At 52.8% G+C, this 27,728-nt stretch overlaps 1 protein-coding gene across 6 annotated transcripts; it reads left to right on the plus strand.

Annotated features, from left to right (window-relative positions):
• Positions 1-755: 755 nt before the first annotated feature.
• On the plus strand, positions 756-27,728 carry BRPF3 (bromodomain and PHD finger containing 3). Of its 6 annotated transcripts, none has more exons than XR_015184000.1 (13): positions 756-820; positions 6,454-7,856; positions 8,886-9,042; positions 10,507-10,638; positions 12,655-12,783; positions 13,164-13,476; positions 14,582-14,848; positions 15,014-15,517; positions 17,886-17,982; positions 20,359-20,456; positions 22,412-22,509; positions 22,707-22,793; positions 24,417-24,436. XR_015184000.1 is itself a non-coding variant. In XM_086476701.1 (13 exons), exons 2-13 carry the CDS (start codon positions 6,472-6,474, stop codon positions 27,441-27,443), a joined length of 3,519 nt encoding a protein of 1,172 aa, XP_086332827.1. In that variant the 5' UTR covers positions 756-820; positions 6,454-6,471; the 3' UTR covers positions 27,444-27,728. The 6 variants fall into 6 exon arrangements, 5 of the variants coding, with proteins under 5 accessions (XP_086332827.1, XP_086332829.1, XP_086332830.1 ...); XM_086476701.1 differs by lacking the exon at positions 22,707-22,793 and adding an exon at positions 27,260-27,728 and having other exon boundaries at positions 24,417-24,571; XM_086476703.1 differs by lacking the exon at positions 22,707-22,793 and adding an exon at positions 27,260-27,728 and having other exon boundaries at positions 17,889-17,982; positions 24,417-24,571.

A 27,728-nucleotide genomic window follows, 5' to 3' on the forward strand; every position in this document is an offset into this window, starting at 1 on the left:
AAGCGGGGACCGGGAAGCCTGGGCTCTGCGAACACCCGCTCCTCCAAGCACGGAGCTGACCCCCCCCCCCCCCCCTCCACCCCCCAAAGCCATGAGAGGGACACCCTCCCCCCCCCCCTTCCTGTCACCCCGCAGCCCCCGGGAGCCTCCCGCTCCGCGCTGCCCGTGGGTGGGAAGGCACCGGGGAGGGGCGGGCGGTCCCTGCCCGCGGTGGTGGTGGTGAGGGGGGGGGGGGGGGGGGGGGAGCGAAGCGCGGCAGCCCCCTCCCCCGCCTGCCCGCTGGCTGCCGCCTTTCCTCGCCGCTCGGCCGGGGCTACGCTGCCACCACCGCCACCGCCGCCTCCATCTTGTGCGTGTGTCCCCTGCTCCCCCCCCCCCCCCCCCCTTCGTCTCCACACAGCACCGGGAGCGGCGGGGGCGCTGGAGCGAGCGGGGCCCCGGGGAGGGAGGGAGGGAGGGAGGGGGGGGGCGGGGGGGGAGGTGAGGGTGGTGGGGGGCGAAGCGGCACCGGGGCCGGAGCGGCAGCGGCGGGAGCAGCGGCGGCAGCGGCGGCATGAGGAGGCGGCGCTGAGGAGGCGGCGGTAGCCGGAGCGGACGGAACCGACATCTTGTGCCCTCCCCTCCCGCCGCCGGCTGGGTGAGCCCGTCCGCCCCAGGGGGGAGGGGAGGGGGAGGCGGAAAGAGGATTTAAAAAAAAAAAAAAAAAAAAAAAAAAAAAGGAAAAAAAAATCAACAACAACCAAAAAAAAAAAAAATCCCCCCAAAGGAGGCGGCGGCAACGGTGGAGACTGCCGCGGCGGCGGCGCGCTGAGGCGGCCAGGTAAAACGCTGCGCGGGAGGCCGCGACACCCTTCCCTCAGGGGGTCTCTCCTCCCTCACACACCCCCGCGCCGGGGTCGCGGGAAGGTGACCGGGCGGGAAGGAGCCGGGGGAGGCGGGTGCGCCGCAGCGTGCGGGCCGCCCCCCCCCCCCCTCCCGTTGATCCCAGCGCGGCGGGAGCGGCCCGCGGTCCCTCGCCGAGGAGGGGGCGGCGGCGGAGAGCGCCCGGGGAGGGGGAACGGACAGCGCCGTGTCAACCGGGCCCCCCCCTTGCCGCCATCTTGACCCCCCCTCTTCGCGGCGCCCGTGGGGGCCCCGCCCACCTTCTCCCAGGCTATTGGCCCAGGCGGGGCCGAGCGCACCCCCATTTAGGCCCGCAGAACCTTGCGTTGCTATTGGTAGTGGAGCTGGGATGGACGGCGGCGGCAGCCAATAGCGTTTTGTCGCTGCCTGCGCTCGCCCTCGCTCTCCCCCACCCGGGTCGCTCTCTCCTTCGGGACTTCTTTCGCTCCCCGGGGGGCGGGGGGGGGCAGCCGGGGCAGGGCCCGGTGCTGAGGACCGGCGTAGCTCAGCGCACGCACCCGCAGCGCCTTCTCCTCCCCCGGGGGCGGCTTTAATTTTGTCTGGATCCCTGCTGTGTCCTGACCCAGATCGCGGGCTGCTGCTGGGGCTCCCGGCAGGGGTCCCGTGGCCCTCGCTGCGCGTGGGAGCTGCGGAGAGGAGCTCCCAGGAGGCGCCTGACACAGCTCATGGCGTGTCGTGGTTCCCTCAGAGCCGTGCTGAGGCCAGGCACAGCTCATGGCGTGTCGTGGTTCCCTCAGAGCCGTGCTGAGGCCAGGCACAGCTCATGGCGTGTCGTGGTTCCCTCAGAGCCGTGCTGAGGCCAGGCACAGCTCATGGCCTGTCGTGGTTCCCTCAGAGTGGTGCTGAGGCCGGGCACAGCTCATGACCTGCCGTGGTTCCCTCAGAACATGCTGAGCCTGGGCACAACTCATGGCCTGTCATGGTTCCCTCAGAGCGGTGCTGAGGCCAGGCACAACTCATGGCCTGCCATGGTTCCCTCAGAGTGGTGCTGAGGCCAGGCACAACTCATGGCCTGCCATGGTTCCCTCAGAGCACTGCCGCTGAGGCCAGACACAGCTCATGGTGTGCAAGGGTTCCCTTAGAGCGCTGCTGAGGCCAGACACAGCTCGTGGCATGTGCTATCTGTTGCTGAGCCCAGACTTTACCTTAAACTTCATCTGCAGCCTGACACAATATCTTGCACCCTCCGCTCTCCGGAGGGGCTCCCGGTGCATCTCCCGGTGTGTGCTGCAGCTGGACTTGATTACAGAAATATGGGGGTTGATAAAGATCCCTGTGTGTGCCGGGGCAGGCACTGGGTCGGCAGCTCCCCACAACTTCTGCTGAGCACTGATGCACTTCGTTGTAGGCGTCACGGCAGGCATGAGGAGCGTAAACCCTCAGCAGACACGTGGGGTGAATATGGGCTCGTGGAGAGCACGGACATGCAGGGTCATCGGCGAGGGCCGCAGGGGCTTCGCCCAGCGTTTTTGGTTGACAAAAGAAAGGTGGAAAGGGGGCTGCGACTGTTCCAGGCTGTTTCTTTCTTCTGGCATCCGTCCCTTTTATTTTATGGACGCGTTTCTTAAATAGCTCCGTAGGTGGCTGTTCCCCACTGCGCAGGAAGGGGTTTTAAATTGCAGCAAACAGCAACAAGTGTCTGCCCGGAGCTGCGTGGCTGTCAGCGTGGGACAGCGATGCGGAGGAACGTCTCCAGACCTCGTGTTTGACGTGGTGTTCTGAAGAGAGGCAGACTTCAGTGACATCGAACCCCAAACTGTTGGGGGCTGTGTGAGCTGTAGCCGCAGCCGGTCATCGTGGTGCACTGCAGCGGAACGAGAGCCGCGTTGTTCCAATCTGCTGCTGCCCAATGAGGTCCGGGTGGCCTTCTCCTCGCTCCAAATCACTGAAGATCTTCATCGTTGAGGGACCTAGCTCTTCACTGGGATCTCCAAGCCATGCTGGAAGGGGCCAGGAAACTCCCCCAGCAGCGCTGCCTTGAGCTTCAGTCTTGTGTCCTCTGCAGGTTAGCAAAGAAACCTGGTGCTGGAAAGAAAGTCCCGGGTTGTGCAGCGTGGGAAGGCTGGAAAGGAGGACTGCAGTGGGAAGGAGGGGTGGGAAGGAGACTGAGGTCTTCTGTGGTGTGAGAGGGTACCTCTGACCTTTGGAAGCGGCCAGCGCAGTAGCGCATGGGGGTACATCACGGCAACGTTGAGCTATTCCTTTAGAGGATCCACTTGTGAGGGATTTTTTAAGGCTGCGTGTACAATAGGGGCCTGTATTGCGATATTGTTCGATATGAGGATCTCTCAGTTTTTATTCAGTGGAGCTTTCAACGCCTCATAGTAAATTTAAGTCTCCTGATGATGGGCTTGTTCTTCTTAGTCACCTTTTACAGCCCCCCAGGCATCTCTGGCCCACACGCTTGAAAGCTGCTGCTCAGGAGAATTGAACAGCTCCTGAGCAAACTCCTGGGGTAGAATGAAGTTCATCCCCGGTGGCTTTGTGCATTGTAGCCACGTTGTTTGCTTAGTTGTGCTCTCTAGGAACCTCACCCCTTGCTCTTGGCGCGATACCCAGCAGAAACGGATGATGGGAGGTTTTGGGAAAGCCTTGAGCACGCTGTGGCGACGGCGAGAGGACGACTGAACTTTCTACTTTCACATGAGCAACCTTTGTCCGTGGTGGGACAGAATCATCACGGGCTGAAATAGCATTTAACCCCGCTGAAGTCACGTCTGTTTAACGTTTCAGCGTGCATGGGTGCTGTTTGCAGAGGGATTCGTTTTTATCCGTGGCTGGGAGGTGTTTTGATGTGTGCCAAGAAGATCAAAACATTCCTAGATTGCTGCTTAGAAGCTTCTGTTGTTGCAGACAAGGTTGCAGTGTTCAGTTCAGCGTGTCTGAGTTCATTTCGTTTGCTGCTTTCAAGGTATTTGGGAGGTGGGTAGCTCTGTCCCTCCTAATATCCAGGTGCATGTGTTATCCCAGGCACTCAGCTCTCGCTGGCAGCATTTTCCATGCTGTTTTAGATGCTTCTATGTAGGGCTAAGTAATTGTGTGTTTTACAAATGGGTTGTTTTATGGCAGTTGGCTGCTGTGGTGGAAAGCCCACTTTGGGTAATTTCTCTAGACAATATACTGATTGTTTCACGAAAGCACCGGGAACACCGTACCCTTGTTTTTCCTGTCAACAGGTAAAATAACCCTTCCTTGAGGTGCTCGTTTCGCTGAAATTTGCTTGTCCCTCAGCACTCCCAGCAACCAGCTAACTCCTCGTTTTTCCTGAACACAACGGTAATTATGAGTGTGTCAGCTCATGCGAGTTACTTTATCCTCCAGTATCTGTTTGTTGATGTGTCTTTTTGCCTCCAGTATCTTTGCTCGTAACCCACCTGAGTTGTAAGAGAGGTGTTCGTCAGCAGGATTTTCTAGTTCTTTCCTTTGATGATCGAGTTGCCTTTAAACTCTTATTTTAAAATCCTTTTTTCCTACCGATTGATGCTCGGCTGGGACAAGTGCAGTTGGATCTCTGCAGTCGCCTGATCAAGTGGCTGATGAGAGTTTTAAGGCAAAGGTCCTGAAATTCGTGGTACCTGTATTTGTAGGTGGAAATTGTCATCTGAAATGAAATTGTGCCTACAGGCTCCGTCACTGTGTGTGTGCGTACTGAAACTGGCACCTGCAGCTTATTCCTGCGGATGCAAAGGAGAGTTTGGAAACTTTTTCCCAAGCCTGTTTTGTTTCTTAGGACATGTGTAGTACCATGGCTTAGTCTCGTGGCTCCACGGGGCCAGTACTTTCAAGAGAAAAGGGTTGCTCCTGGAATTTGTTCCACCTCTCTGGAATAAGCTTGGGACTTCTTGTAGGTCCTGGTCCTGCGAGGTGCTGCTTGCTCTGACTCGCACGACTGGGGGTTTGTGGAGTTATGTCCTTCGCACAGCAGAAATAACGCAACGGCTCAGTACAGACTATGGGTTCGTAGTGTGTTTTCTTGTCTGCAGGTCCCACAGAAAGGGACTGAAAATGTGGATTGCTCTAAATAAGGGTGAGGTGCTGGTTCAGGCCTCTGCGTAGCGGCAGATAAGCTCTGGGCTGACTTATCTTCTCAGGGAGATTCTACATTTGCTTTTCTTTGTCTCCTCTCCCTCTTTCCTCAGCTTGTTTTTGCCTCGGCCCGTTTTTTCCCCATAACTCATGTTCCCATCCCTGACGCTGCCCTTCTCGCTTGCATTACTCACTTGGCTTCCTCTCCGCTTTCCCTCTTCTCTGCCTCCCTCCTTCACCCTCAGATCTCCGGGCTCCTGCTGCCACGTCTCCATCCTCCCTCAGCTCATCTCGACGGCTCCAGGCTTCTGCTCCGCTCCCCCTTGACGGGCACCACCTTAGTGTCAGGAAACGACTCTCCAGGAATTATCGGGGTGGCTGATTAGCAGTTTGCGAGGGCAGAGCTGGCTTGGGCTTTTCGTTAAGGCTCTGAGCAACCGCTGCGCAGTTCCTGGTGCGGTCTAGAAACTGTCCGGCTGCTTCCCTGCTCCTACCCCCGTGGATCCTCCGTGCGGAACCGGCTCAGATGCCTGAACGCAGATGATGGCTCCAGAGGGGCTAACGCTGAGCCAGAACTAGTAAGTCCATCTGGATCCACGCTGCTTGATCCCGTGCTCATTCCCTTTCACTTCCTCATGGATCCCGCTGAAGAGCAGAAGGGATGCACATCTAGCACCCGCTGCATTGCTTCGTTCATCCTCTGGTTCTGTTTGGGCTTTTATGACCCATTTTCCATGTTGGGAAGGACACGGCCCGTTCAGTGCACACTGTCTGGAGAGGAGTGTAAGGAACAGCTCTGTCTGCAAGAGAAGGGAAAGCAAAGCTGGAGGATGGTTTTCATTATGGGACTTCTTGCATCCACAGTGTGGGAAAGGAAGAAGTGGTAGTGGCAGCCCTGAGGTGGGAAACTTGGAGGAGCTCCCCCCTGGACTGAGGGAGCACTGCTGGTTTTCTCATATGGAGCTCAGTGACAAAAAAAAATTGGGAATTGCTTTTGTAGGGCAGGAGCAGTGCTTTCCTTTCCGTCTGGAAAACATCCGGCACGTTTTGTGTGCTATTGGGGCTATAAAAGAAAAGCCACAGGTGAAAGAACAGAGAAGAACTCCTCGGCTTGTATGAACTTCGTATGTGAACGGTGCCAGCAGATGTGATAAGTGCTGTTTGAATTTTGGGGCATCTGAGTGGTTTGCTGAGCTGAGTGCACAGCAGAGTGTTTGGCTGCTAAGGTGTAAAATTAGTTGGCGTTGTTCTTGTCTGGTGGCAGGGGGGTGTATACATCTCCTGACATGCAAATAGAGATTGTTGGAGGGTGCTGTGCATTCCTCTGATACACCTTGCAAGAAACGGTTGGTCTGTCCATTGCCTGCTTGTGTCTAAGAAGTTGAAGAGGCCTCAGCAAGCCTGAAATTGCTGGAGTCTCTAGCAGAAGTGTTGCTCTATCGCAACACCGAGTGAGTTTTTTAATCTGTGCTGCTCCTGGCTTTTCTCCTTGGCTTACGCTGTCCCTGTCCTGTTTTCTTGCAGGGTCTCTGGACCGCCGCAATGAGGAAGCCTCGGAGGAGGTCCCGGCAGAACTTGGAGGGCAGGCGTTCTCCCTCGCCCTACAGCCTCAAGTGCTCGCCGACTCGGGAGACCCTGACGTACGCTCAGGCCCAGCGGATCGTGGAGGTAGACATCGATGGGCGGCTCCATCGCATCAGCATCTACGATCACTTAAAAATCATCACGGAGGACGAGCTGACTGCCCAGGACATCACAGAGTGCAACAGCAACAAGGAAAACAGCGAGCAGCCCCTTTTCCATTCCAAATCTAAGAAAGCACCTTCCAAAGGGAAGAAGAAGGAGTCCTGCTCCAAACATGCACCAGGGATGTCTTTGCACTTACCCCAGCCCAACTTCCGTGTGGTGGACTCCTTCAGCCAGCCAGACGCCCCTCCTCTCCCCGCTGCCTACTACCGGTACATTGAAAAGCCTCCTGAGGACCTTGATGTAGAGGTGGAGTATGACATGGATGAGGAGGATCTGGCATGGCTGGAAATGGTCAACGAGAAGAGAAGGGACGATGGTTATGGGACAGTTTCTGCTGACACTTTTGAGCTCCTGGTGGATCGGTTGGAAAAGGAGTCGTACCTGGAGAGCCGGAACAACGGGGCTCAGCAGTCCCTCATCGATGAGGACGCCTTCTGCTGTGTCTGCATGGACGATGAGTGTCACAACAGCAACGTCATCCTGTTCTGCGACATCTGCAATCTGGCTGTGCACCAGGAGTGTTACGGCGTGCCCTATATCCCCGAGGGGCAGTGGCTTTGCCGGTGCTGCTTACAGTCCCCTTCTCGCCCTGTGGATTGTGTCCTTTGCCCGAACAAAGGTGGAGCCTTCAAGCAGACCAGCGATGGCCGCTGGGCTCACGTGGTTTGTGCCATCTGGATCCCAGAGGTCTGCTTCGCAAACACTGTGTTTCTGGAGCCCATTGAAGGAATAAATAACATCCCCCCGGCTCGGTGGAAGCTCACGTGCTATATCTGCAAGCAGAAGGGCATGGGAGCTGCTATCCAGTGCCACAAGGTGAACTGTTACACGGCCTTCCACGTCACCTGTGCCCAGCGGGCTGGTCTCTTCATGAAGATTGAACCCATGAGGGAGACCAGCATCAATGGCACGACGTTCACCGTGCGCAAGACTGCCTATTGTGAGAGTCATTCCCCACCCGGGATGGTGAAAAAAGGGTCTCCAGCTGCTAGCGGGGAGGGGCAGGAGGACACTGTGAAGGAGGAGGGAGAGGAGCAAGCCAATTCTGGCCCTCCCAAAGGGTCTCTGAAAAAGAACCAAGTGAAATTTAAGCAGAAGATCAAAAAGGAGCCTGGTGATGTGACCAACGGGCGTTCGTCTGTGCCCATGGTGACAGTCACACAAATCCCCTCCTACAGGTGAGTATTAGGGAAGGAGCTGGGCAGCTGGAGCTGGACAGGGTCTGTTTTGAGGACTCGGTCCCTCCTGTTGTTGACCTTGGAAGCCCTGAATCTTTGGTCAAGACCTGGCAATAACTGTGTTCAAAGAGTCCTCTGCAGGACCGCTCCTGACCGGTGTTCTTCCGCGTGATGTCGCTGGCACGCTGCGGCCTGACCAGCCGTCCCCGACTGTTGCGTAAGGCAGAACCCGTGGTGGTCCCTACCAGCAGCACCCATCTAGCATCTGAACTCGCATAGATGGCTGTGAAGGTGTTTTTAAAATACTTCAGCTATTACAAGTTGGCAGGCGGATAGGGGTCATCCCGCTATTAAGTTTTTTTCTAATCTCCTCATTTCACAGTTTCTTAGTTCCTGCTTTTATTACAGAGCGTGACAAGCCTGTCAGTGTTGCAAGCAGCTTTGAATTTGGCTGTGTATTTTCCTTCTCCCAGCTCTCTATCGTGCAGAACTAGGTAGTGCTGAATTTTCGTTCGGTGCCTTAGGAAGCGTTGTGATGTGTCGCCGGTATTTTAACAGATAAGCTTTGGAAAACTGCTGATAAGGCACCACGTCTAACCTAACAAATGGCTTGAAAAGGTTAAAATAAGTGATATATTATTCTTGGACTCCTGTCAAGTTGGTTTCCCAGACTTCAGCTGAATAACATCAGACTTAAATGGCCCCCAGGAAAGTTCTCGACACTGAAACTAGTTTTAAAATGAAGGCTTGGAGCCGAATTGGTAATTGTGTGCTTTGGCCATGCTGTGGCAAGTGCTTGGTGGGAACCTCCAGCCGAGCTGCTGCTAACATAGGGGTGTATTGTGAAAAGTAAGCCTGTATGATTTTGTGGTGGGGAGATCCCAGATGATACCAGTTGCCCGTGTAGTTCAGAGCGTGCGTTGACCCGACACCCCAAAGCTTCGTCGGGAAACCCGATGGGATCACCAGGGTCCGCAGAGTCACGATGGCTTCGCAGTTGGCTCCATGACACCTCTTTGCTTCCTTCAGGCTGAACAAAATCTGCAGCGGCCTCTCCCTCCAGAGGAAGAACCAGTTCATGCAGAGGCTCCACAACTACTGGCTGCTGAAGCGGCAGGCGAGGAACGGGGTGCCCCTGATCCGGCGCCTGCACTCGCACCTCCAGTCCCAGAGGAATGCGGAGCAGGTACTGGTCCCCAGCCGAACCCACGTGGGATGGAGATGCGTTCTGGGGGGAGATGGGCTTGACACATGGCTGGGAAGGGGAGTGAGGGTGAAAGGACCAGAAGGTGACCTGATTTGAGTCCTTTTTGGTCTCCTCTTGGTATGGTCTCACCTGAAGAGCTGAGTTAGTGTAGCGGTGGGCTATCCATCGTGCCACTAGAACTGGTGTTGATGAGCCAGCAGGTAAGAGATTTTCCCCTGAGTCGGGAGACTGAGGATTGTGCAAGGGTGTGATGGGCCCTTGGTGGACTGATCTCTTAGATGAATCCTAAGACCATATTCCTCACGAGTGATTGAAGATCCCTTCCTCCAGAAAATGGGTGTCAGCTCCAGAGTCCTGGCCAAGTTCCAGTTTGGGTCATTCTTCCTGCAGCTTCAATTTCTGACCCTCCCATGCACATTCATGGGGAAGTTTAGACATAATCATCAGCTCTGGACTCCTTTGCTTCCTCCTCTGAGCTGGCGTCCAAAGTCACTCCATCTCGATGCTGTTAAACAGCGCTGCGTTTGGCACGAGAAGTAATTGGTGAAGTGATGGAGCGGTTGGACTCTGCCCTCTACCGTAGCCCGTCAGTGGGTGTTGTGCACGTTGTGCATGTATATTTTTACCGTAGCTGGGGGAATTTATAGGCTTTTGGTTTGCATGAAGACTGCTCTGGGTGGTTAATAGAAAACATATTTCCCCCTCATCAGTCTGGAGCTTGGCAAAGTGCAGCGTTTCCTTGGTGTATTAAATTGGCAATTTACCATAAGTAAGTTCTTAAAAACAAATGTCCTGTAAATAGAAACCATCGAGATCTTGTGAAGCGATTGTCCTCTCTTGGCAATCGCGCGAAAGTGTATGCACTTCAGCTGTAGCCTCAAGGCTGTTTTAAAAGCTACAGATTGAGGAGAGGAAGGATGATTGCGTCGCAGAGCCCCTGAGCTCTGTCTTGGAAGGTGTGAGCTCATCTCCCCGCGTTGGCTGTTCCTTTGTGTTTCGATGAATCTCCATGGCTCTATCTCGTATTGGTTACAACGGGATAATAATAGCTCTTTTCTCCCATGCTTTTGCTCACCTTGCCTTTATGCTGTAAAGCCTTTGGGCTCCCGCTTCGATGCACAGCAGCCAACAGAAAAATTTCCAGCCTCTGCAATGAACTTGGATATAAAAGCAGGGAGGGTGTAAATGAGCATGCACTGAAGCGTGTTCCCGGAGTGTAGCCACGGTATGATTTAGGCCTAAATTCACAGAAAACGTAAAATCCAGAAAGGCTGGTGTGTTTGTTAGACAGCTGAATGCTGCGGGAAGGAGGGGACGTAGTCTGAACAAGAGACAGGTAGCCAGGAGGAAGACTATGAGAGCAGTTCACGGGGGACTAGAAAAAAGAGGAGATGCAGGAAGCCAGTTGTGGTTTTCATCTCACCCCTCTGCTCTGTCTTGCAGAAGGAGCAGGATGAGAAGACCAGCGCGGTGAAGGAAGAGCTGAAGTACTGGCAAAAACTGCGGCATGACTTGGAGCGGGCCCGGCTGCTCATCGAGCTGATCCGTAAGAGGGAGAAGCTCAAACGGGAGCAGGTGGGTCGTGCTGGCGCTCAAACTGCTGCGCTTCGCTCCGGTCCCACGCCAGCCCTCCGTGCTGCAGGAGGCAGAGGAGGAACACGACGGTTTTTCTGGAGCCTTTTCCTCTTTTCATCGAGTCTGGCTGCTGGGTGTGCAGAGCAGCCACCTCTTCCCTGGGTCGGTCACGGGCTCGCGCTGCTCGGCCTCTGCCCTCTGAACCAGGGCTGGGCTGCGGAGTGCTGGGAAAATGTCTTTGCATCACTCCTGCTGGGTTTGATTCCTGACCTGCAGCAGCTCTTCTGTTTCTGGGCACGGACCGGGTGTTTTGCAGAGTAGAAGTTAGATCTGCTTTAATGATTATTTCAGGAGCTTGGCAACGCCTACTCCAGAGAGAGGTCTAAATCACAATTTGCTCGTCATTACTAAAGCTAAAAATTCCTGTGTTTTGCCCTCTTGAGTACATTCTTTAGAAGAAAAAGTTTTCAGATGGAGACCATTTACTACGTTGTCCAATTTCCTCTTTGATCTGTGTGCAATTCTCCAAAGTTGCACCAGGTAAGGCTGCTTCCCATGCGTGTCAGCTGTGCCGGTTGAGGCTCTTGGCTTGCCATACCTGGTTGGTCGCTGCAGCCACAGCCGTGCTCTCTGGCAGGAGTATCTTCAAGAACAGCTTCGTGAAAGACTCTGCCCTGCCCACCCTGAGCCTGTACCCATGGCCTCAGGCATTGCCTGGGAGCTCTCAGGCTGTCTGCGGGGAGCCAGGCAGAGGAGAAGCAGCCTCCTCTGTGATCACAGCTCTTCTGCGAGCTACTTTTTTGTGGCCAGAAACTGCCCACAGCTTTTCTGGGGTCCTTTTGATGCCAACAGTGGTTCGTTCCCTGCATTGTCCTTGATTTACAGCAGTGGCTCAGCCCTGCTTGCTGTGTGCACGTATTTTAGGTAGGAGGATCAAAAAAAAAAAAAAGGTCACTCTTGGGCTTTGTTTGCTTTTGGTATCTTGGTGGCTAAATCCATAAAAGCTCATTGGAACTATGGTGTGCTTTATAAAAGGATAAGATATCACAGAAAAACCTATCTAGTTGGAGCTCTGTCCCAGCCCAGCTTTTAGGTGAGTGGAGAAGGATGCCCCGAGTCTTTGTTTGGCTTCTTTTCTGTTTTGGGGGAAGAATGTGGTCCATCTTCATGCGTTCTTTTATTGATGCTTTCATGTTGTTTAGCACATCAAGTGTGGTTTGCTTTGTGTAAACTGATTTGCTTTCCTTTGCTACTGAAGTGGTTGATTTAATGACATAATGAGGGATTATAAGAGCAAAGAAATTAAAACGTTAACAGAGAAATAAATACTCCTATCCTGTTCCAGTCTGCTTTGAATAGAGTTTCAGTGTAAGAGATCAAACCAGTGCTACAACTTGTTTGCTTGAAATCAGACAGCATTAGTGACTTCATAGAGCTTGTAAGAATCTGTAGTAGGAATTTGCAGACATTTAACCACTGTTGTTGTTTGGCTTCTGCTTTGAAGTGTGAGAGCTTATATCTTAAACTTTGTTTATGCTCTCTAGTTTAATTATGGAAGTTGTTGTTCGTGTAAACGCCTACGTACTTTTAACTTTTGTATGATGTTGCTAATTGGCATAGTAATATCTTGAGGCAGGGAGTTCTACAGGATAATTTACCAGGCATGAAAAGCTTCTTCCTGTTTTCATTTTTAGTTGTATTATCTTTTCATTTTCTGGGGTTTCCTCTTGTTTTGGCTTTGTGAGATTGGATAAACAAGAGTTCCCCGTACAAAAGGGTTGGACTGTGCAGTTAGACCTTGCAGAGTGCTGTCTGCTGAGTGCGCCCTACGCCTGGAGAGGACGGGGTGTTTTGCCAGAAGTTCTTCAGCAATCAGTCCACCAGGCTGGTGCTGTGGTGACCCGAGGTTTCTCCCACTGAGCAGAGCTGGGGTGATGATTGAGGAAAAACAAGAGGGAGTCACCACTCGCATAGCCTGCCCTCGCTGACTGCTCGTCGCTGTGTTCCCGTTCCCAGGTCAAGGTTCAGCAGGCTGCCATGGAGCTACAGCTGACCCCGTTCAATGTGCTTCTGCGCACCACACTGGACCTGCTGCAGGAGAAGGATGCTGCCCAGATCTTTGCAGAGCCCGTTAACCTGAACGAGGCAAGTCTCTTTCCTAGAGGCGTCTAACGGGTTGTAGGTGAGGTATGGCTGGGCTCGTGGGCTGTCATCACCCTGGAAGCACAAACCACCTTGTCCTAAGCTCCTGGTGGACTAAAGAATATCTCAAAGAGGACTCACGGTGTGGGTATCCTTCCAGGCCAAAAAAAAAAAAAAGGGTGTTGTTTTCTGGAAGCTTCAGCACGTCTCAGACAAGTAATGTTTTGCAGAGCCAGGATGTGTCTGCCTTGACTGGGGGACACAGGAATGAACTGCCGGTGCTGCCCCTTGCCGGTGGAAAGGGCGTTAAGAGTGCTTGTGGTGGATGCGCTCTGGTTGGCTAGTAAATGGTTTTTGTAATTGTACAGGTTTTATATGTTTAGGTTCCAGATTACCTGGAATTCATTTCCAACCCAATGGATTTTTCCACCATGAGGCGGAAGCTGGAGTCCCACCTGTACCGAACATTGGATGAGTTTGAGGAAGACTTTAACCTTATAGTTACCAACTGCATGAGGTATAATGCTAAAGACACGATTTTCCACCGAGCAGCTGTCCGGCTCAGAGACCTCGGAGGAGCGATATTGCGTCACGCGCGGCGGCAGGCTGAAAACATCGGCTTTGACACTGATGTGGGGATTCACCTGCCTGAGTCACCCAAAACCGAGGACTTTTACCGCTTTTCTTGGGAGGATGGTGAGTGTTTATTAACTTTTTTTTTTTGTAGGCAGATCATAACTTTGTTCTGAGCATGTCGCTCCCCCCTGCATGGAAATCAGAGCCATCATTCAGCATACAAGAATTTTCCCGTCCATCTGTTTACCTAAACAGGTATCTAACTCCTTTAGAGCCTCAAAGAGCAGGATTTCAGGTGAGCTGGGCACGCTGAGCTAGGTGCAGCTTAGCTCCAGCTCTCCTAGTGCATGTGTGTCTCGGAGGAGCCTTGTAACTGCCCGTGCCGTTTGATTTGTGCCGTGGCTGTAGTACAAACTTGGTGTTTTAAAGAACAGTGCAAAGGTGGGTCTGGGATTTTTTTGCTCTGAGGAAAGTTTATACATTTCGGTGTAAACTGGCAAGGTGTAGAGCAGCTGGATTAGGTGGAGCACTGAGGGCTCGGAGGGGGTGATGTGGGGTTAAGGTACTGGGACCCAAGCAGTCCTTCTAGCTGAGACTTCATGACCACATGAATTCCCACAGCCGTCTTGGGATGCAGCTCCAAAGCATTGGTTGAATGACTTGGCTGGGCTTAGTACAGGATGCTGTGGCCATCCAGCCCGCGGAGCTTGCGCTCTGCCCTCCGGTTCTGGAATGCCGCAGCCCTCTTGTACGCAGACGGACAGTCTGTTACGAAATTTGTGTTGGTGTATGGTAGCTCAGCTCTCAGCTGGCTGCCCTGCTCTGGCAGATGCCAGCCCTTCAGCAGAGCCAGAGGAATGCCAAACATGTTATGTCTTGGCCAGTTCTGTTTGTGGTCTGATTTTGTCGTTTAATCTGGCAGTGAAATGGGTTTCTGCCAAGGATCTGGACTGTGAGCTGTCTTGGGTGGGGAGCAGACACGTATGCTTTCACTGTCACCCCTGGGACAGTACCGGGAACTGGAGGGCAGTGCAAGTTAAATCAGCTGCTCCTTGTTATCCGAAGGAAGTAAGTCCAAGCTCCGAGGTTGACGATTGCTAAATCCCCAAACTAAAGCAACTGGTTCACGAATAGCATCAAAGGGAATGAGGCATGGCAGTGGTCGCAAGTGCTTCTTCAAGAAGCTTTAGTCCTTCCGTTCATGCTACGATCTCTTTTGATGCAGTGGATAACATCCTCCTCCCGGAGAACCGGGCTCACCTCTCCTTGGAGGCCCAGCTGAAGGAGCTGCTGGAGAAGCTGGACATGGTGAGCACCATGCGGTCCAGCGGCGCCCGGACACGACGCGTCCGGCTCCTGCGACGGGAGATCAACTCCATTCGGCAGAAGCTGGCCCAGCAGCAGAACAAGACCGTGCCCAACGGGGAGCCTGTGCCGCGGGAAGACGGGCTGGATAAAACATCGAGGGAAGGGGACGAGGAAGGGGAGAAAGGTGAGAGGTTGCAGCAGGATTTTAGCTCCGGCTCTCTAGTGCCTGTCAACAGTCAAGGCCTGCTGTTTCTCCTGTCTGTGGCCCTCGTGAAAGATGGGAATGGCTGTTGGTAGTTTTGGGAATAACTCTTTCTAAAATGTTCAAGCAGACTCTTTATTCCTTTAGCAGATGATGCCAAACCCCCGCACCCTCCAACCTTGGAGCCCACAGGACCGGCGCCTTCCCTCTCGGAGCTGGACTCTCTGCAGGACCCTCCAACGCTCAAACCCATCAGTGAAAGCAAGTCCTTGAATCAGCTGCACAAGAGGGTGGTGTCGGACAGGGAGCTCTTTGACAAGAAGGCTCTGCAGCGGGAGAGCCAAGCCTTCCAGCGCCTGCTCAGTGACAATGGCCTGAACGGACTGGCCTTGCCGCCTGCAGACACCCCCGCCAGCCCTCCCTTCAGCGGTGTGGGCCGACGGACATCTGTCCTTTTTAAAAAAGCTAAGAACGGGGTGAAGCTGCAGAGGGGCCTGGACTGCTCCTTGGAGAACGGGGAGGACCACGGGCAGAGTGGGCAGCTTTCACCCTCCCGCCCTGACGGGGAGCGACTGGCTCGGAAGCGGCCGCAGAGCAGGACCTGCAGCGAGAGCGATGGAGAGAAGTCACCCAGGCAGGCGGGGCAGAGAGGTAATTGCTTGGGCTTTCTCTTCCTTCTGAGCCCTTGGAAACTGCAGGATGCGGCTGAGGGAGTGAGAATCCTAGGGCAGGGTAAAGACATCTGCATCCAAACTGCTCAGCTGAAACTCACTTCATGTTTGGGGGAAATATGGTCCCCTTGACCAGATGTGCCCGACAAAAGCTTCAGCTCTTCCACTGATTTCTAAAATAGGGCAGACAAGACAGGTCTGTAATGAGCTGTGCCTCTCTTCTCCACTGACTATACACAGAGTTTCTGATAACTTAGTTCAGCCCTAGGCACCTCCATTTTAGACATTTAAAGGTACCAAGATGAAGCCCAGGGGGGTCACCAGTAATTCTTCTCTTTGCCAGCCCACAGGGCTGCTGTAAGAGAGAGTTTGCCATTTTTTGTAGGGCAAGCCAACACGTCCAGCTGCTTGCCAAGCTGTGGAATGGCCTGGCTGGAGGCTCTGGGCTCTCCAGTAAGGGCTGAGAAGGGTTGGCATTCCTGTCCTTGTGGCAGAGTTCGCGTTGGCTTGGCCACTCTCAGGGGTGAGAGTTTCCTGCTGCAGAAATGGTGCATTTGGTTGGAAGTGTGCAGTGGACCAGTAACACAGCACCCGTGTAAGATGAGATGTTAAATGTTCCTTTTAAATCAGCTGCACCCACAGTTCTGGAGTTTAAATAGAACTAGTGGGAATACCAAGCAGGTTCCTTTTCAAATTAGATCTGCAAATGAGAATGAGCAGCCGAGATGAAATTTGGAAAGGCACAAGGTGAAAAGGGACGTCTGAGTGACAACAACGTGATTTCTTTTTAATTCTGTATTAACAGCCGTTGTGGGACAGTTTCCACCTGTAAGGCTTGACTTACCCCACACCTCAAGTGTTATCTTAAAGTAATCTGGGTGTCAGAAGGTTGCTAGCAAATCGAGAGTGGAAGGAAAGCATTTGAATGTGGGGAGTGACTTACCAGGACAGGTTAAAGGAAACACAAACGGCTTCTCCAAAGAGTTGAGAGAGTCACCGTCATCATCTGCCAGTCATTAAAGCAGAGAGGAGTTGTCCCCAGTGGGTACGGGTCAGAATGAGAGGTTGAAATTAAAAAAGGAAAAGTACAGTCAGGGTGCTGGAAGATCTCTGGTAACTAGGCAGAGACATTTTTCCTCTGCTGAAGCAGCACTGGTGGTTTTTTCCTAGGAGTTGCAGCACTGCTTTTGTGATTCAGCTCCTTCCACTGTTTCAAACACAATTGATTTCTCCTAACTGGAGGGAGTGTCTAGTGTGGCAAATCCGTGTTACCTCAGGAGCAGGTCAGCACGATCGGCATTGTCAGAACAAGGTGTTTCCCAGAAATGTGCCTTGTGGCAGTTCCGTGTTTACAGCTGGAAAAACAACAGGGGCCTTGGCACGAGTTTGTACGGCTGAGGGGCTTTTGATGAGCCCACGGGGAACCTGGGGGTGGTGGGACACTGGACGGGGGGAGGGCCGTGGTCATCTGCCTTCTTGCGCCAGCTCTGAGCTTGGGGATGCTCTCAGGGGTCATTCCCTGTCCCCCCCTGCCTGTCCCTGGTTGTGGATCTTATCTAAGCGCAGAGGTCCCAGCTCGCTGGGTAGGTATCCCTCCAGCGCACAGGGCAGGAAACATGGCAGCGAAGGGAAGATTTCCAGCGCTGTTGGTGTCTGGGGCAAAGTGAAATATTCCACTTACGGCTACAGTGACATTTGTACCGGCCAAAGAGGAAGGTGGTGGGGAGCCACCTTCTACCCAGGGGGAATTTGCTTCCTCAGTGTCTGCTCTGTGCGCTGGAAAATCTCATTTTGAGAAGTAGAAGCAATGAGTTTTCCCTAGAATGGTTTTCTCTCGCAAGGAACCTGTGACTGAACAAGCCTGGGTTTTATGTGCCTGCTCCCGTGGGCAGGGACCAGCCCGGCAGCCAGGCCCAGGGTGCGGCAGGGAGAAGGCCGTGGCAGTCAGCGTGAAGCCTCCGTGTCTTTTCCAAATGCACTCGAAGCCAGATGCTTCGTTTCCTGGCCTCTGGGCTTCCCTGGTGAGCTGGGTGCTCTCCTGTACCATCCCTGGGTGCTCTCCTGTACCATCCCTGGGTGCTCTCCTGTACCATCCCTGGGCGTTTCTGCAGCGCTTGCTTCTTCAGAGACCGCCTAATTTTTCATGTGCCAGGGGTAGAAATACCTTTTATTAGTCACCTTTTGGTTGCAGCTGAGTCTGGGGAACTCAGTGCAGAATTTCCCTCTCTGGTTGAAGTACTCAGCATCTTGTGGCTGGCAGTCGTGGGACGGTGACCTTACCTGAGCCTCGGTAGCATCTCTGTGTGTTGCTGCTGCTTCTTTGGGCTGATTCCTGTTTGTCTCCTCAGCAGGAGTGACTAACGGCTTCGTGAAGCACGCAGAAAGCGGCTCTGACTCCGAGTGCAGCTCTGGCCTGGGTGGCGGGCTGGTGTTTGAAGCCTGCGGGTAAGTGCCCTGTGCGAAACTGTTCCCCAAAACACCTTCTGTGTCTGGATTAATTTGCCTGGTTTTATCGTTCAGCTTCGTTGTCGAAACCGGCCCAAACTGTTCCTTATTTTGTGCGTTGACCCTAAAGACAAAAAGCTTCTCAGGTTCCATCCCATCCTCTTAAGCTGTAGGTCCCAAAAGCAGCGCTTGATTTTTCAAGCAAGTGGGTATCTGTTACACCTCTGTTTCTCCGCACATACACGTCCTCTCCGCTGATGCATACCTCCTCGCAGCTCGGGAGAGCCAAAGCTAGAAAAACCTTGAACTCAGTTCTCCAGTTCAACCCTGCAGGTGAAGCTTGACTTCTAGTGCCCGCTGAACTGCTGCATTCTTCCTCTCAGAGGTTTAAAAGCAGAACTGGGCCCTTCAAACAGGACTGAGCAGACTTTGAGCAGACATCTGTCATCTTTTGGTCAGTGCAGTAGGCCTACGTGGGTACCATAGCCGTTGTCTGCTCTTCTCTACCTGTCCAGCCCTCCTGACACTGGCTCCAGTCGTGTCACAGCCCTTTTGCTGCACGGCAAGACCCGCGTTACGCCGGAATCACGGTGGTGTGTGCTGCGAGTGGCAGGCTGGGGACATTTGACCTTGATGGCTGTGATCGTGCAGGACAGGCAGCAGCAAGACTTTCTTAGTTGATATTCTTAGTAGTATTTTCAGTGCTTTGAACGTGTCGTTGCCCTCTGCTTGTCTTTGATGACCCATCGCTAGAGAAATGTGTTCAGACGTTTTGCTCTTCCTCCCAATGTATGTGCCCAGTTAGTCCTGTAAAATTTCAACCTTGCAATGTCAGTTGGGCACTTAAAATTGTAAAGCTCCCCGTGCACACCTGTTTAAAACACTGGTTTAAAACTATCAGCTGCATAACAAATTACTCTGCAGCAGGGTTGAATCCCAGGAGCGTTTTCCAAGTGAAAACTTGGCTCTGCTATGCAGAGTGATCCTAAATGTTAGCTGTCAAAAGAGGTGTATAATTTTGCCGTTGTAGCTAAGGTTTGATTAGTGTTTCCATTATAAACCTCTTTGCAAAGGCTTTCGTGCCCGTGACAAGGGGCAAGGCCCTGGGTTTGCAGGAGAAATTCTGGTGTGAGGGCTTTTCCCTGCGGCAGAGTGATCCCACCTCCACAGTCAGGTTCTGGGCAGCCCGAGGGAAGCACGTGGCGCCCCGTTCAATTATCTCCCTTGGCACATGCTGAGCCCCTTGCAGGCGTAGGACCTCCAGCTCTTCTCTGAGATGGAACACCCACCCACCTCTTCATTCCTCCCCTCTCCTCTGGGCTGTGTGCCCCGATCTTCAGCTCAGCCGTTGCCTCTTCGGTAGGCTGGGTGCTACCATGACCCCCCTGCAGATCTCACCAGAAGCTGTTGCAATAAACTATCGTAAAGCGAGGAGCTGAGTCGAAGGGGACGAAAAAGAGAGGACTGGATTTGTGCATAGTTATAGTGTCATTTCAATGAGGGCCCTGGAGTCGTGCGGAAATCCTTCGTGGGGTGAGGATGCTCTCAGAGCAGGACCAGGAGCCAGAAAATCACCTTCAAACCGTGTCTTGGCCTTGTGGCCCCACCGTGTTTCCCCATCTGTAAGTGAGGGAGACAAATCCGAATTCACAGGGGAGCACTGGGACTCGTTAGTTGGTGTTTGTAAAGTACTTTGAAGATGAAAAGTGCGATGGAAGGGCTTGTTACAGTAATGGCAAGCAATTCACACCGCAAAAATTACATTAGAGCTACGTGACACCCACAAAACAAGGAATTAAAGCCAAGCTGATGTCTCGTGGATATCTTGTACAGTTATTCTGTTGAAGAACAGCTCTGTTTACTGCTTGTTCTTCACCCTTTCTTTTTGAGCACCAAATTCACTCAGAATGGGCTGGTTATTAGAAAATTGTAAATAAAATTAAAAAAAAAAAAAGAATTAACAACAAGTGAAAAAATATGATTGCTTGAGGTGGAGGTAGTCCATTTTCTGAAATGTTTGTAGTAATGAGGTAAAAGGATGTTCAGGGCATGAGCTGATAGAGTCCAGTTGCATATGTGGTCTCCAGCACGAAGTCTTTGCTGGGTTTCTGCCTCACCTTCGTAGCTTGGTTTCCATTAGGCCCCTTCCGTGCCTGTGGTGAAGCTGGGGTGATGTCCGGTGTACTTGCACCAGGAGAGACGTATTGATGACGTTTTTGCTCAAGTATTCCATGTTCTTTTCATGTCAGGGGTGCACCAGCACCATAATTTTGAAGTATTTTAAACGTAGCTGAGGACTCCATTTACTTGGCTTTGTTTTCAAGGGTTTTCCGTCTGTTTCCTCCTAATACCTGCTTTCCCATCTCTTTCTAACAGTGGGTTGATGCCTCCCAAGCGAAGCCGAGGGAAGCCAGCTCTGTCCCGGGTGCCCTTCTTGGAAGGTGTGAACGGAGACTCCGATTACAGCAGCTCAGGTGAGAACGGCGGCAGAGCTGCCCGCCTCAGGTCCCCCCGCACCGTGGGGCTGGCAGCCGTCTGCAGGAGGGGAGCAGGCCTGGGTGCACACCCAGAACCCGTCCTGCACGGACTGTCCAGGTTGTGAGGTCAGGCTGCTGACCTGCCCCTGCGTTGTTACCTACTTTGTTACAAATTTAGGTTATTGCGGAAAAGGTTTTTCCTGCTTTCACTGTTGCTGGCTGCCTGTGCCCGGTGCTCACCTCGGATGGGTGCTTTCTGCAGGCTGGTGTGTGAAACGGGCCTGGCACGGTCTTCTCCTGGTTTGGGACTGGTTCTCTGTAATGACACTGCAGTGCAAACTGTAAATCATAGTTGTAAGAGGGATCTCGCTGGAGATAAATTCATAGCTGTTCCCTCTCGCATTGCTGTCGTTGCTTTCAAGGTCTTTGTAACAAAGTCGTCTGTGTCAGACTGTAAAATCAGTAAAATTGAGCCACACTCCTCTGATGCTGCCCAGGGCACCACACCAATCTTCAGGGCTCCCCTGACCAGATTCTTGTCTGTCTTACGGTGCGTCAGTGATAAGAGTTGTTGGAGGTTTATGCTGGAATCAGAATTCGGCTCTGAGTCCCTGGAGCGCCTGTGCCCTTCTGCAGAGCTCCGGAGCGCTGGCTCCTGTCTCCCTGGGAACCACCATTATCCCGGCCCTGTGCACTCAGCAGCCTGCTTGGGAGATAAGCTTGCAGAACGGGGCTGGCACCGGGAGAATTAGAGTCAGAGGGACAGCCCTGTGCTTTAGAACATCTTGTCATTAACGGAAGAATACATTTGGAATGCAGTCGAGGAGAAGCCCCTCAGATCCATCTTGGCAGGGCGCTCATTTGGGTTGTGCTCAGCATTTTCTAGATTCAGTCTGACCTCTGGTAAAGCCAGTGTTTGGCCACTCCCCCCCGAGAGCGAGCACTACTTGGTGTAAAATTCACATTAATGAAGATTACTCCTTTTCAGGAGCTGGCAGGTTAGTTTTATTCCTGTATTGTACGGATCTTTGGCAGTATTTCTGACATAATTTGAAAAGATTGATGGCCAATAGACTTCTGTCACCTAGAAGCAGGTGTTTCCTGCAGAGATCAAACAGCCCCGAAGTATATGGCATCAGAATAGTCTAGATATTTGTATGTAGGGGGAATAAAAAGGAGCTGTCTGGTCAGTGGTCCATATTAATCTCAGATACAGCTTCACCAGTTCCACTGAGGGTGGCTTTGACTTGGTGGAGCCTAGTGGACCAAATTCACCTCTTGTGTACCCATTTGGTTTCAGTGATATAGCAGCTATTCACTCCAGAACTGAATTTGGTTAATATTTCCTTATTGAGGGGTTCATCTGAAGGTACATGCATGCACAGAGTTAGACCCATGGCTTAGGAGACGGTGCCTTTATCTCAGCGCGGAACATGGCTGTACTGACAGAGCGTGAAGAAGGCTGGACATCCTCTGTGGCCAGGCTGCATCTCACTGCACCTTAAATTTTCTCATGAACTTACTGCAGATGAGATGGGTGTCTTCTCGCCTCTGGTTTGGCCACCCAGTGCGTGTAGGTACAAACACTAAGTGGCTTTCTGGTTTGCTCTGGGTCTTGGTTAGGAGAAACGGTTGAGAATTACGCATGTGTGCACACAGCGATGGTTAAATCTATGTGCTTGTGTGATGAATAGCTGGACAACAGGTTTGTTGGGGAAAAAAAGGTGAAATTCCAGCTTTCTGCTTGCTGCAGCGGTAAATAGGTTAAAAAATGAAAACAGAAATATTGTCAGCGTGTTTCAAGTACAACAGTAATTCGTCTGTTCTAGCTGATTGCTACTGAGACAGTGCAGGCCGTCATGCCTGGCTTAGGTGACGGCGTGGCTTCTTCGCTATCACAACCCTTTGGCTGGTAACCGCCCTCCTAAGCCACGTCTCCTTCTCTCCCGTAGGCAGGACTCTCCTGATGTCCTTTGAGAGCCAGGCTGAGCTGGAGCCCTTGGAGCTTGTGTGGGCCAAGTGCCGTGGCTATCCCTCCTACCCCGCCTTGGTAAGTCCCCCCGTTGCTCTCTCGCAGCCTGTACCCGCAGCGCAGGTGGCCCAGAACACAGTGCTAGTGTGCAGTGTAACCAGACAGAAAAGGGAAATTTCCCCAAACCGTGCAAAATATGCTGCTTTTTTTTTTTTTTTCCCCCCCTTTTCTTTCCCCTTTGCACAGTTAATTTTTCCCTGTGCTCATTGTTTCAGAGCATTGCAGAGGATTCATAAAACATGGGTCTCTCGGTGCCAGGGATAGGAGGAGATCTTTCCTCTCCTCTCCTGTTCACTCCGCAGGTATGGGGAAAGTCATCAGCGCCGTTGGCATGAGAAGACCTAAAGTTTATAAAGTCAGGCACCAGGTTCCACTGGTGTCTGACGCCCACAACTCCATACGTAGGTGCCCAGCTGGCTCTGTGATGTATATATCCTCTTGCAATAGCCATACGCTTGATTTAAATATGAGAATATGTGCGTGTGGTTCCACCTAGTGCTTCGAACGGTGTTTCCTTAGAGTTTCTCTGTCTTTGGATATTTGACTGTTAACGGGAAATCCATAAACCTGGCTTCAGTGGGCACCACACTCTGTTCCGAAGCCAGACATGACATGGAGCTGTTGCTAGGAAGTGCCAGTACCCCTTTTCAGTACTTGTTGGGTTATCGAAAGAGATTGCTGTGTGTAAGTAAGAACACGAGACAGGCTGACGGTGGTTTGTCGTTTCTGCTGCTTTTTAAATACATCCCTTCAGGCGTGGCTCTGCCTGCCGGCTCTGCTCCCTGTAACTTCTGCCTGGCTGCAGCCGTCCCCTGAAGTGCCTTTATGGTTGGCATCGCACAGCCAGACAGCGCTTGTGACTGCTGGGCGGTTGTAGGGGGTGAACACCGGCGTGGGCATCGTGTGGAGCTGTGAAAGCTGACCCGGCGTGTCTGCCTGGCCACGGCTGAGCACAGTTCTGGCGCTGTCAAAAAGGGCAGATTCAGCTAAAAGACTGACCCTCATCTAGGCTCTTACTCCGAGCGGGAGCTATGCACCTGCTAGCCACGTTGGCCAGCCAAAGCCTTTTTTAGATCTTCGTGTGGCTACAGCCAAAGTTGAACGGTTTAACTGAGATTGCCCCAACAATAAGGCTTTTTTTTTATATATATAGCAATCTGTTGCGGTGCTAAAATGTCTTCATAAATCCCTACAGCTGGCCAATGTCAGAGCCAAGCTGCTTTTTCAAGCCCTTAGGAGCCAAGATCAGGAGGCAGAGTAGACTCAGTGTTGCACCACCCTTCGCTGTTGCCACCCCTTGCTGTTTCGCTCTCCTCCTGCCATCACACAGCCCAAATGCTGGACACCGACATTTCTGCTTTATACGGGGAGACTCGATAGATCTGCGTTCCCCTGGGCTGGGTCTGCTTGTTGACTCGCTCAAAATTGGGCCCGATTCTGATCTGACAGCAGCGTAAGTCTGAGCGATGCTGCTGGAGTCGACGGAATGGCCCCAGAATGGAGCTGTGGTGAAGTGGCGTTGTGCCTCCGAGTGCAGCCACGGTGTTACGGTTGTGGTACGAGTTGGGAGGGAGGGAGGGAGGGAAATCCTTTGCTGAACACAGCAATACTGAGTTTGTACTGAATTACTAATTAACAGAAATCCATCAACGTCCACACAGAACCAGGTACTTACGTCCTTTCCTTTTTTGAAGATGGGCTGCTTGGCTTTTGGACTGCCTGGCTGCCCTTCCCCAGGGGGAGCCTCGAGGACAGGAAACTTCTTTCAAAATTGCTGCTGAGACAGAGCAAGGAATTTTCCTTACCCATCCTAAGCAGATTTTAACTGTCTAGCTTGGATAGGCTGAAAGAACGGGGCGGGGGGAAGCATTCTCTGCAGTACTTGAAGGGTTTTGTGCTTAAATATCCTTTCCCTGTGTCACTAGATAATCGATCCCAAGATGCCACGCGAGGGTTTGCTCCACAATGGAGTCCCCATCCCAGTCCCACCCCTGGATGTGTTGAAGTTGGGGGAGCAGAGGCAGACAGAGGCAGGAGAAAAGCTCTTCCTTGTCCTTTTCTTTGACAACAAGAGAACCTGGTGAGTGTGTGCAGACAGGCGGGGGCCTGCGGTGAGTGCTGTGGCAGAGAGGGAAGATGGAACTTAACCTTTGGTATACGGGAGCGTACAGGGGTGATGATGATGATGATGGTGTTACATGTGAATTGGAGAATTTAAACATGCGGCAGTCAAGAAGAGTCTAAACAGGGAAGCCGGCCGGCTTTTCCTGGCCCAAGAGCACAACACCTGACTGCTCCACTTCCGTGGTGAACAGCCCAGCATCCTTCACCCAGGGGTCACATCACCACAAAAATACTGAGCCGCATGACGGGGGCAGCTTCCTGGTCAAAATCTGCAGCAAATTAGAGAGAGCATTTGACTCTAGAACTGGGGCTGCTCAGTCTGCTGGCGTTTTACTGCTGCGCAAAAGGATTTGCCAAAAATCTCCAGGGTAACGTTTCCAAAATGCTGGGTTTATTCCATATTTAGACTTGCCGGATTATTTTTTTTTTCTTTAAACCTGCAGTTTTCAAATCAAGGTATTTGTTTCAATGGAGGTGTAAGCGCCTGGTTCAGGGCAGGTGAAATATCTGAGGGCCTTTTACTGTTCTGTCTCAGACAGACCGAGTCTGCCGATTTTAGTATCGGTGGCTGACCATGCTCGCGTGGTAATGATTAACCAGCCAGATATAATAAGCCACAAGCCAGTGAAGTGCCTTCCAAAGAAGCAATAAGGCTTCAAACTCCATGTGTGAAACAATGGGAAACTTGTCAAATTGGAGCATGATGCCGGCAGAGATACGAGGCAGGCAGCTGGATTATTTAACCAGCAAATGCCACACGGGAGCAGGAACCGAGCAAAGGAACTGTCGGGCGGGAGGCAACACCCGTGTGCAGCTGGGATCCCAGGGGTCACCCTGCGGACAAAGAGCCTGCCGGGCTGTTGGGGTGCACATGGAAACGGAGGAAAGGGCTTGGCTCTCCTGCTGCTGCCTCTATAAAATAAAACACCAAGAGTTTAAAAAGGAGCCTTGCGGTACCTCGAGAGCCCTTCTCCTCCATAGCCTCCTGCGGAAGGTCTTTGTTGGCATCCCTGGAAGAGCAGGGAAGCGGGAGATCAGGGAAAGGCGAGGGGCCGGAGGAAGGAGGTGAGCATTGCCCGGGGGTGTGTTGTGGCTGGAGGGAAGGTGCCTCATGGGGAGCGAGCAGAGCCAAACGCACAGCGGGGTAAAGCAGCGAGGGGGAGTGTTTCCCCTTATATTTTGGGGCTGCTGCGGTGTTTTGTGCAGCCTAAAGAGATGGAGGCAGGGTGCAACGCAGGCGTGTGCTGTCTTCGTGGGAAGCTGAGGAGGGGATCAGGTTTGCGTCACTTGAGGAGTATGTTTGTGTCCTTTGGGGAAAAGAGGTGCCAAGGGACACGCATGCTCCCGAGGCTTTTTATTAGCACGCTGCATTGCTTCGCTGCCCCTGGTTACCAGACCCGCAGGGCATGTTCTTCAAAGAGGTACTAACGATTTTTAGCAGAAAATCAATGGCAGCGCCACACTTCCTGTTGCTTTAGTCATCAGTTTTGAAAGATCTAAATCCAAACTTGTAATTGAAACTACCTTCCCAATAAAAATCAGCATTTCCTTGGCTTTGCCCTGCTCTTGTTGAAGACAAGCTCTGGAGGATGTTTACACTCTTAAGTGGCCACTTAGAGCTTTGTTTGCAGTTTGTGGGAAGCTAAGGCGCCTCAGGAAAGTCCTAAAAACCCCTCTTGGTGCCAGATCCAAATTCTGCCGACTTCAGTGACGCTGCAGAAGGGTCGCAAAGGCTGAAGTTGGTCCCTCATCTTTGTGGTGAAGCCGAGCAGCCCTGGGTTGCCCATGTCGGCTGGCTGGGAGATGCGCTGAACTGTGCCAGCAGTGGCTGAGGTTGAACTCCTAGGGGCTGGGCTTCGTGAGGAGAGAGGGGTGGCACGTTTCTGAGCGTGCTGGTTGACCTGGGCTAACGGCTGCACAATAAAAACTTGCTGTGGACAAGGCACTTGCCATTTAAGTCATCGGTTGGTTGGGGTCAACCTGGGCTTGGGACGCGTCTACTGGAAGGTGCCTGTTTCTGGATGATGCTCAGATAGTTGTACCCACCCAAACCCTGATGCTTACAGCCTCTTGGAGCAAGGCAGAGCTTCCTTGGGGATAAAAACTTACTTTCCACCTTGGAAGTCCCTCTATTTGCTACTCTGTGGAACACAGGAATTTCCAAGTTGCCCCTGGAGCTCCAAAGAGCGTAGAAAGCCTTGAGTGAGGACTTCAAGGAGAGACAGAGCTGTGCTCGTGCAGGAAAGCATTTTAGCTTACAGGTGGTTCTTCCACGTCAAACGCAGGCGTTTTAAACGTTTGTAGCATCGTCGTGGGGTGTTAGTTATAAACAAATAGATCACAGGAGCGAAGCTGCTTCCGGGGAGGTGACAACGAGTGACTAATTGCTGCTGAGATGTGTGGGGAACGCTTGAGGAGCTGGAGTACTTGGCCATGTCTTGGGAACTCTTGGGACAAACTCCTGGGCCTGTAGCAGCCGTGCAGCGGGTGTGAGAGCCAGGCACATCGGAGCGGTCAGCCTCCGGCAGAGAGCTCGGGCGTAGCCTTGCGAGGGCGAGAGGCCTCCGGGTGTTGGTTCTTCTTGCCCCGTTTCCCCACTCGATGCCCTCGGTGACGGGGCTTTGCGCCCTCCTTTCTCTTGCAGGCAGTGGCTTCCGCGTGACAAGGTCTATCCCCTCGGCGTGGACGACACCGTGGACAAGTTAAAGATGATGGAAGGGCGAAAAACCAGCATCCGCAAGTCCGTGCAGGTGGCGTACGACCGAGCCATGAGCCACATGAGCCGCGTGCGGGGGGATCACCCCTTCGTGACGTCCAGTTACCTGTAGGGGGTCGGGGTGGCTGGTCCTCCTTTTCCTCCGGACCCCCGCGCTCGCCGCGGCGGCAGAGCGGGCCTTCTCGTGCGCCGACCGGCCGGGGGACGCCGTTCCCAGCGGCTGTCGGCACTCCTCGAAGTCCCCTGCGACGTGCCAAAAAGCCTGCCCAGCTTCTTTCTGAATGTGTCTCGCCGAAGAGCTGGCAGGAGCTGAAAGGGGTCGTCCGCTGGGCCGGGAGTGAGGTTAGGGGCAGCTGCCAGGTGGCGGGAGCCAAGGTGAGCTGATGCCGTGAGCAGA

The sequence above is a fragment of the Leptosomus discolor genome, chromosome 21, assembly GCF_034619465.1.
Source record: "Leptosomus discolor isolate bLepDis1 chromosome 21, bLepDis1.hap2, whole genome shotgun sequence".
Classification (NCBI taxonomy): Eukaryota; Metazoa; Chordata; class Aves; order Leptosomiformes; family Leptosomidae; genus Leptosomus; species Leptosomus discolor.

What these genes read in the sequence shown, in the direction of transcription:
- BRPF3 (XM_086476701.1), top strand. Translation starts at nt 6,472, where the DNA reads ATGAGGAAGCCTCGGAGGAGGTCCCGGCAGAACTTGGAGGGCAGGCGT. An exon ending in ACACAAATCCCCTCCTACAG is followed by an intron (nt 7,857 to 8,885) that starts GTGAGTATTAGG and finishes TGCTTCCTTCAG; the next exon opens with GCTGAACAAAATCTGCAGCG. An exon ending in AGAAGCTCAAACGGGAGCAG is followed by an intron (nt 10,639 to 12,654) that starts GTGGGTCGTGCT and finishes TCCCGTTCCCAG; the next exon opens with GTCAAGGTTCAGCAGGCTGC.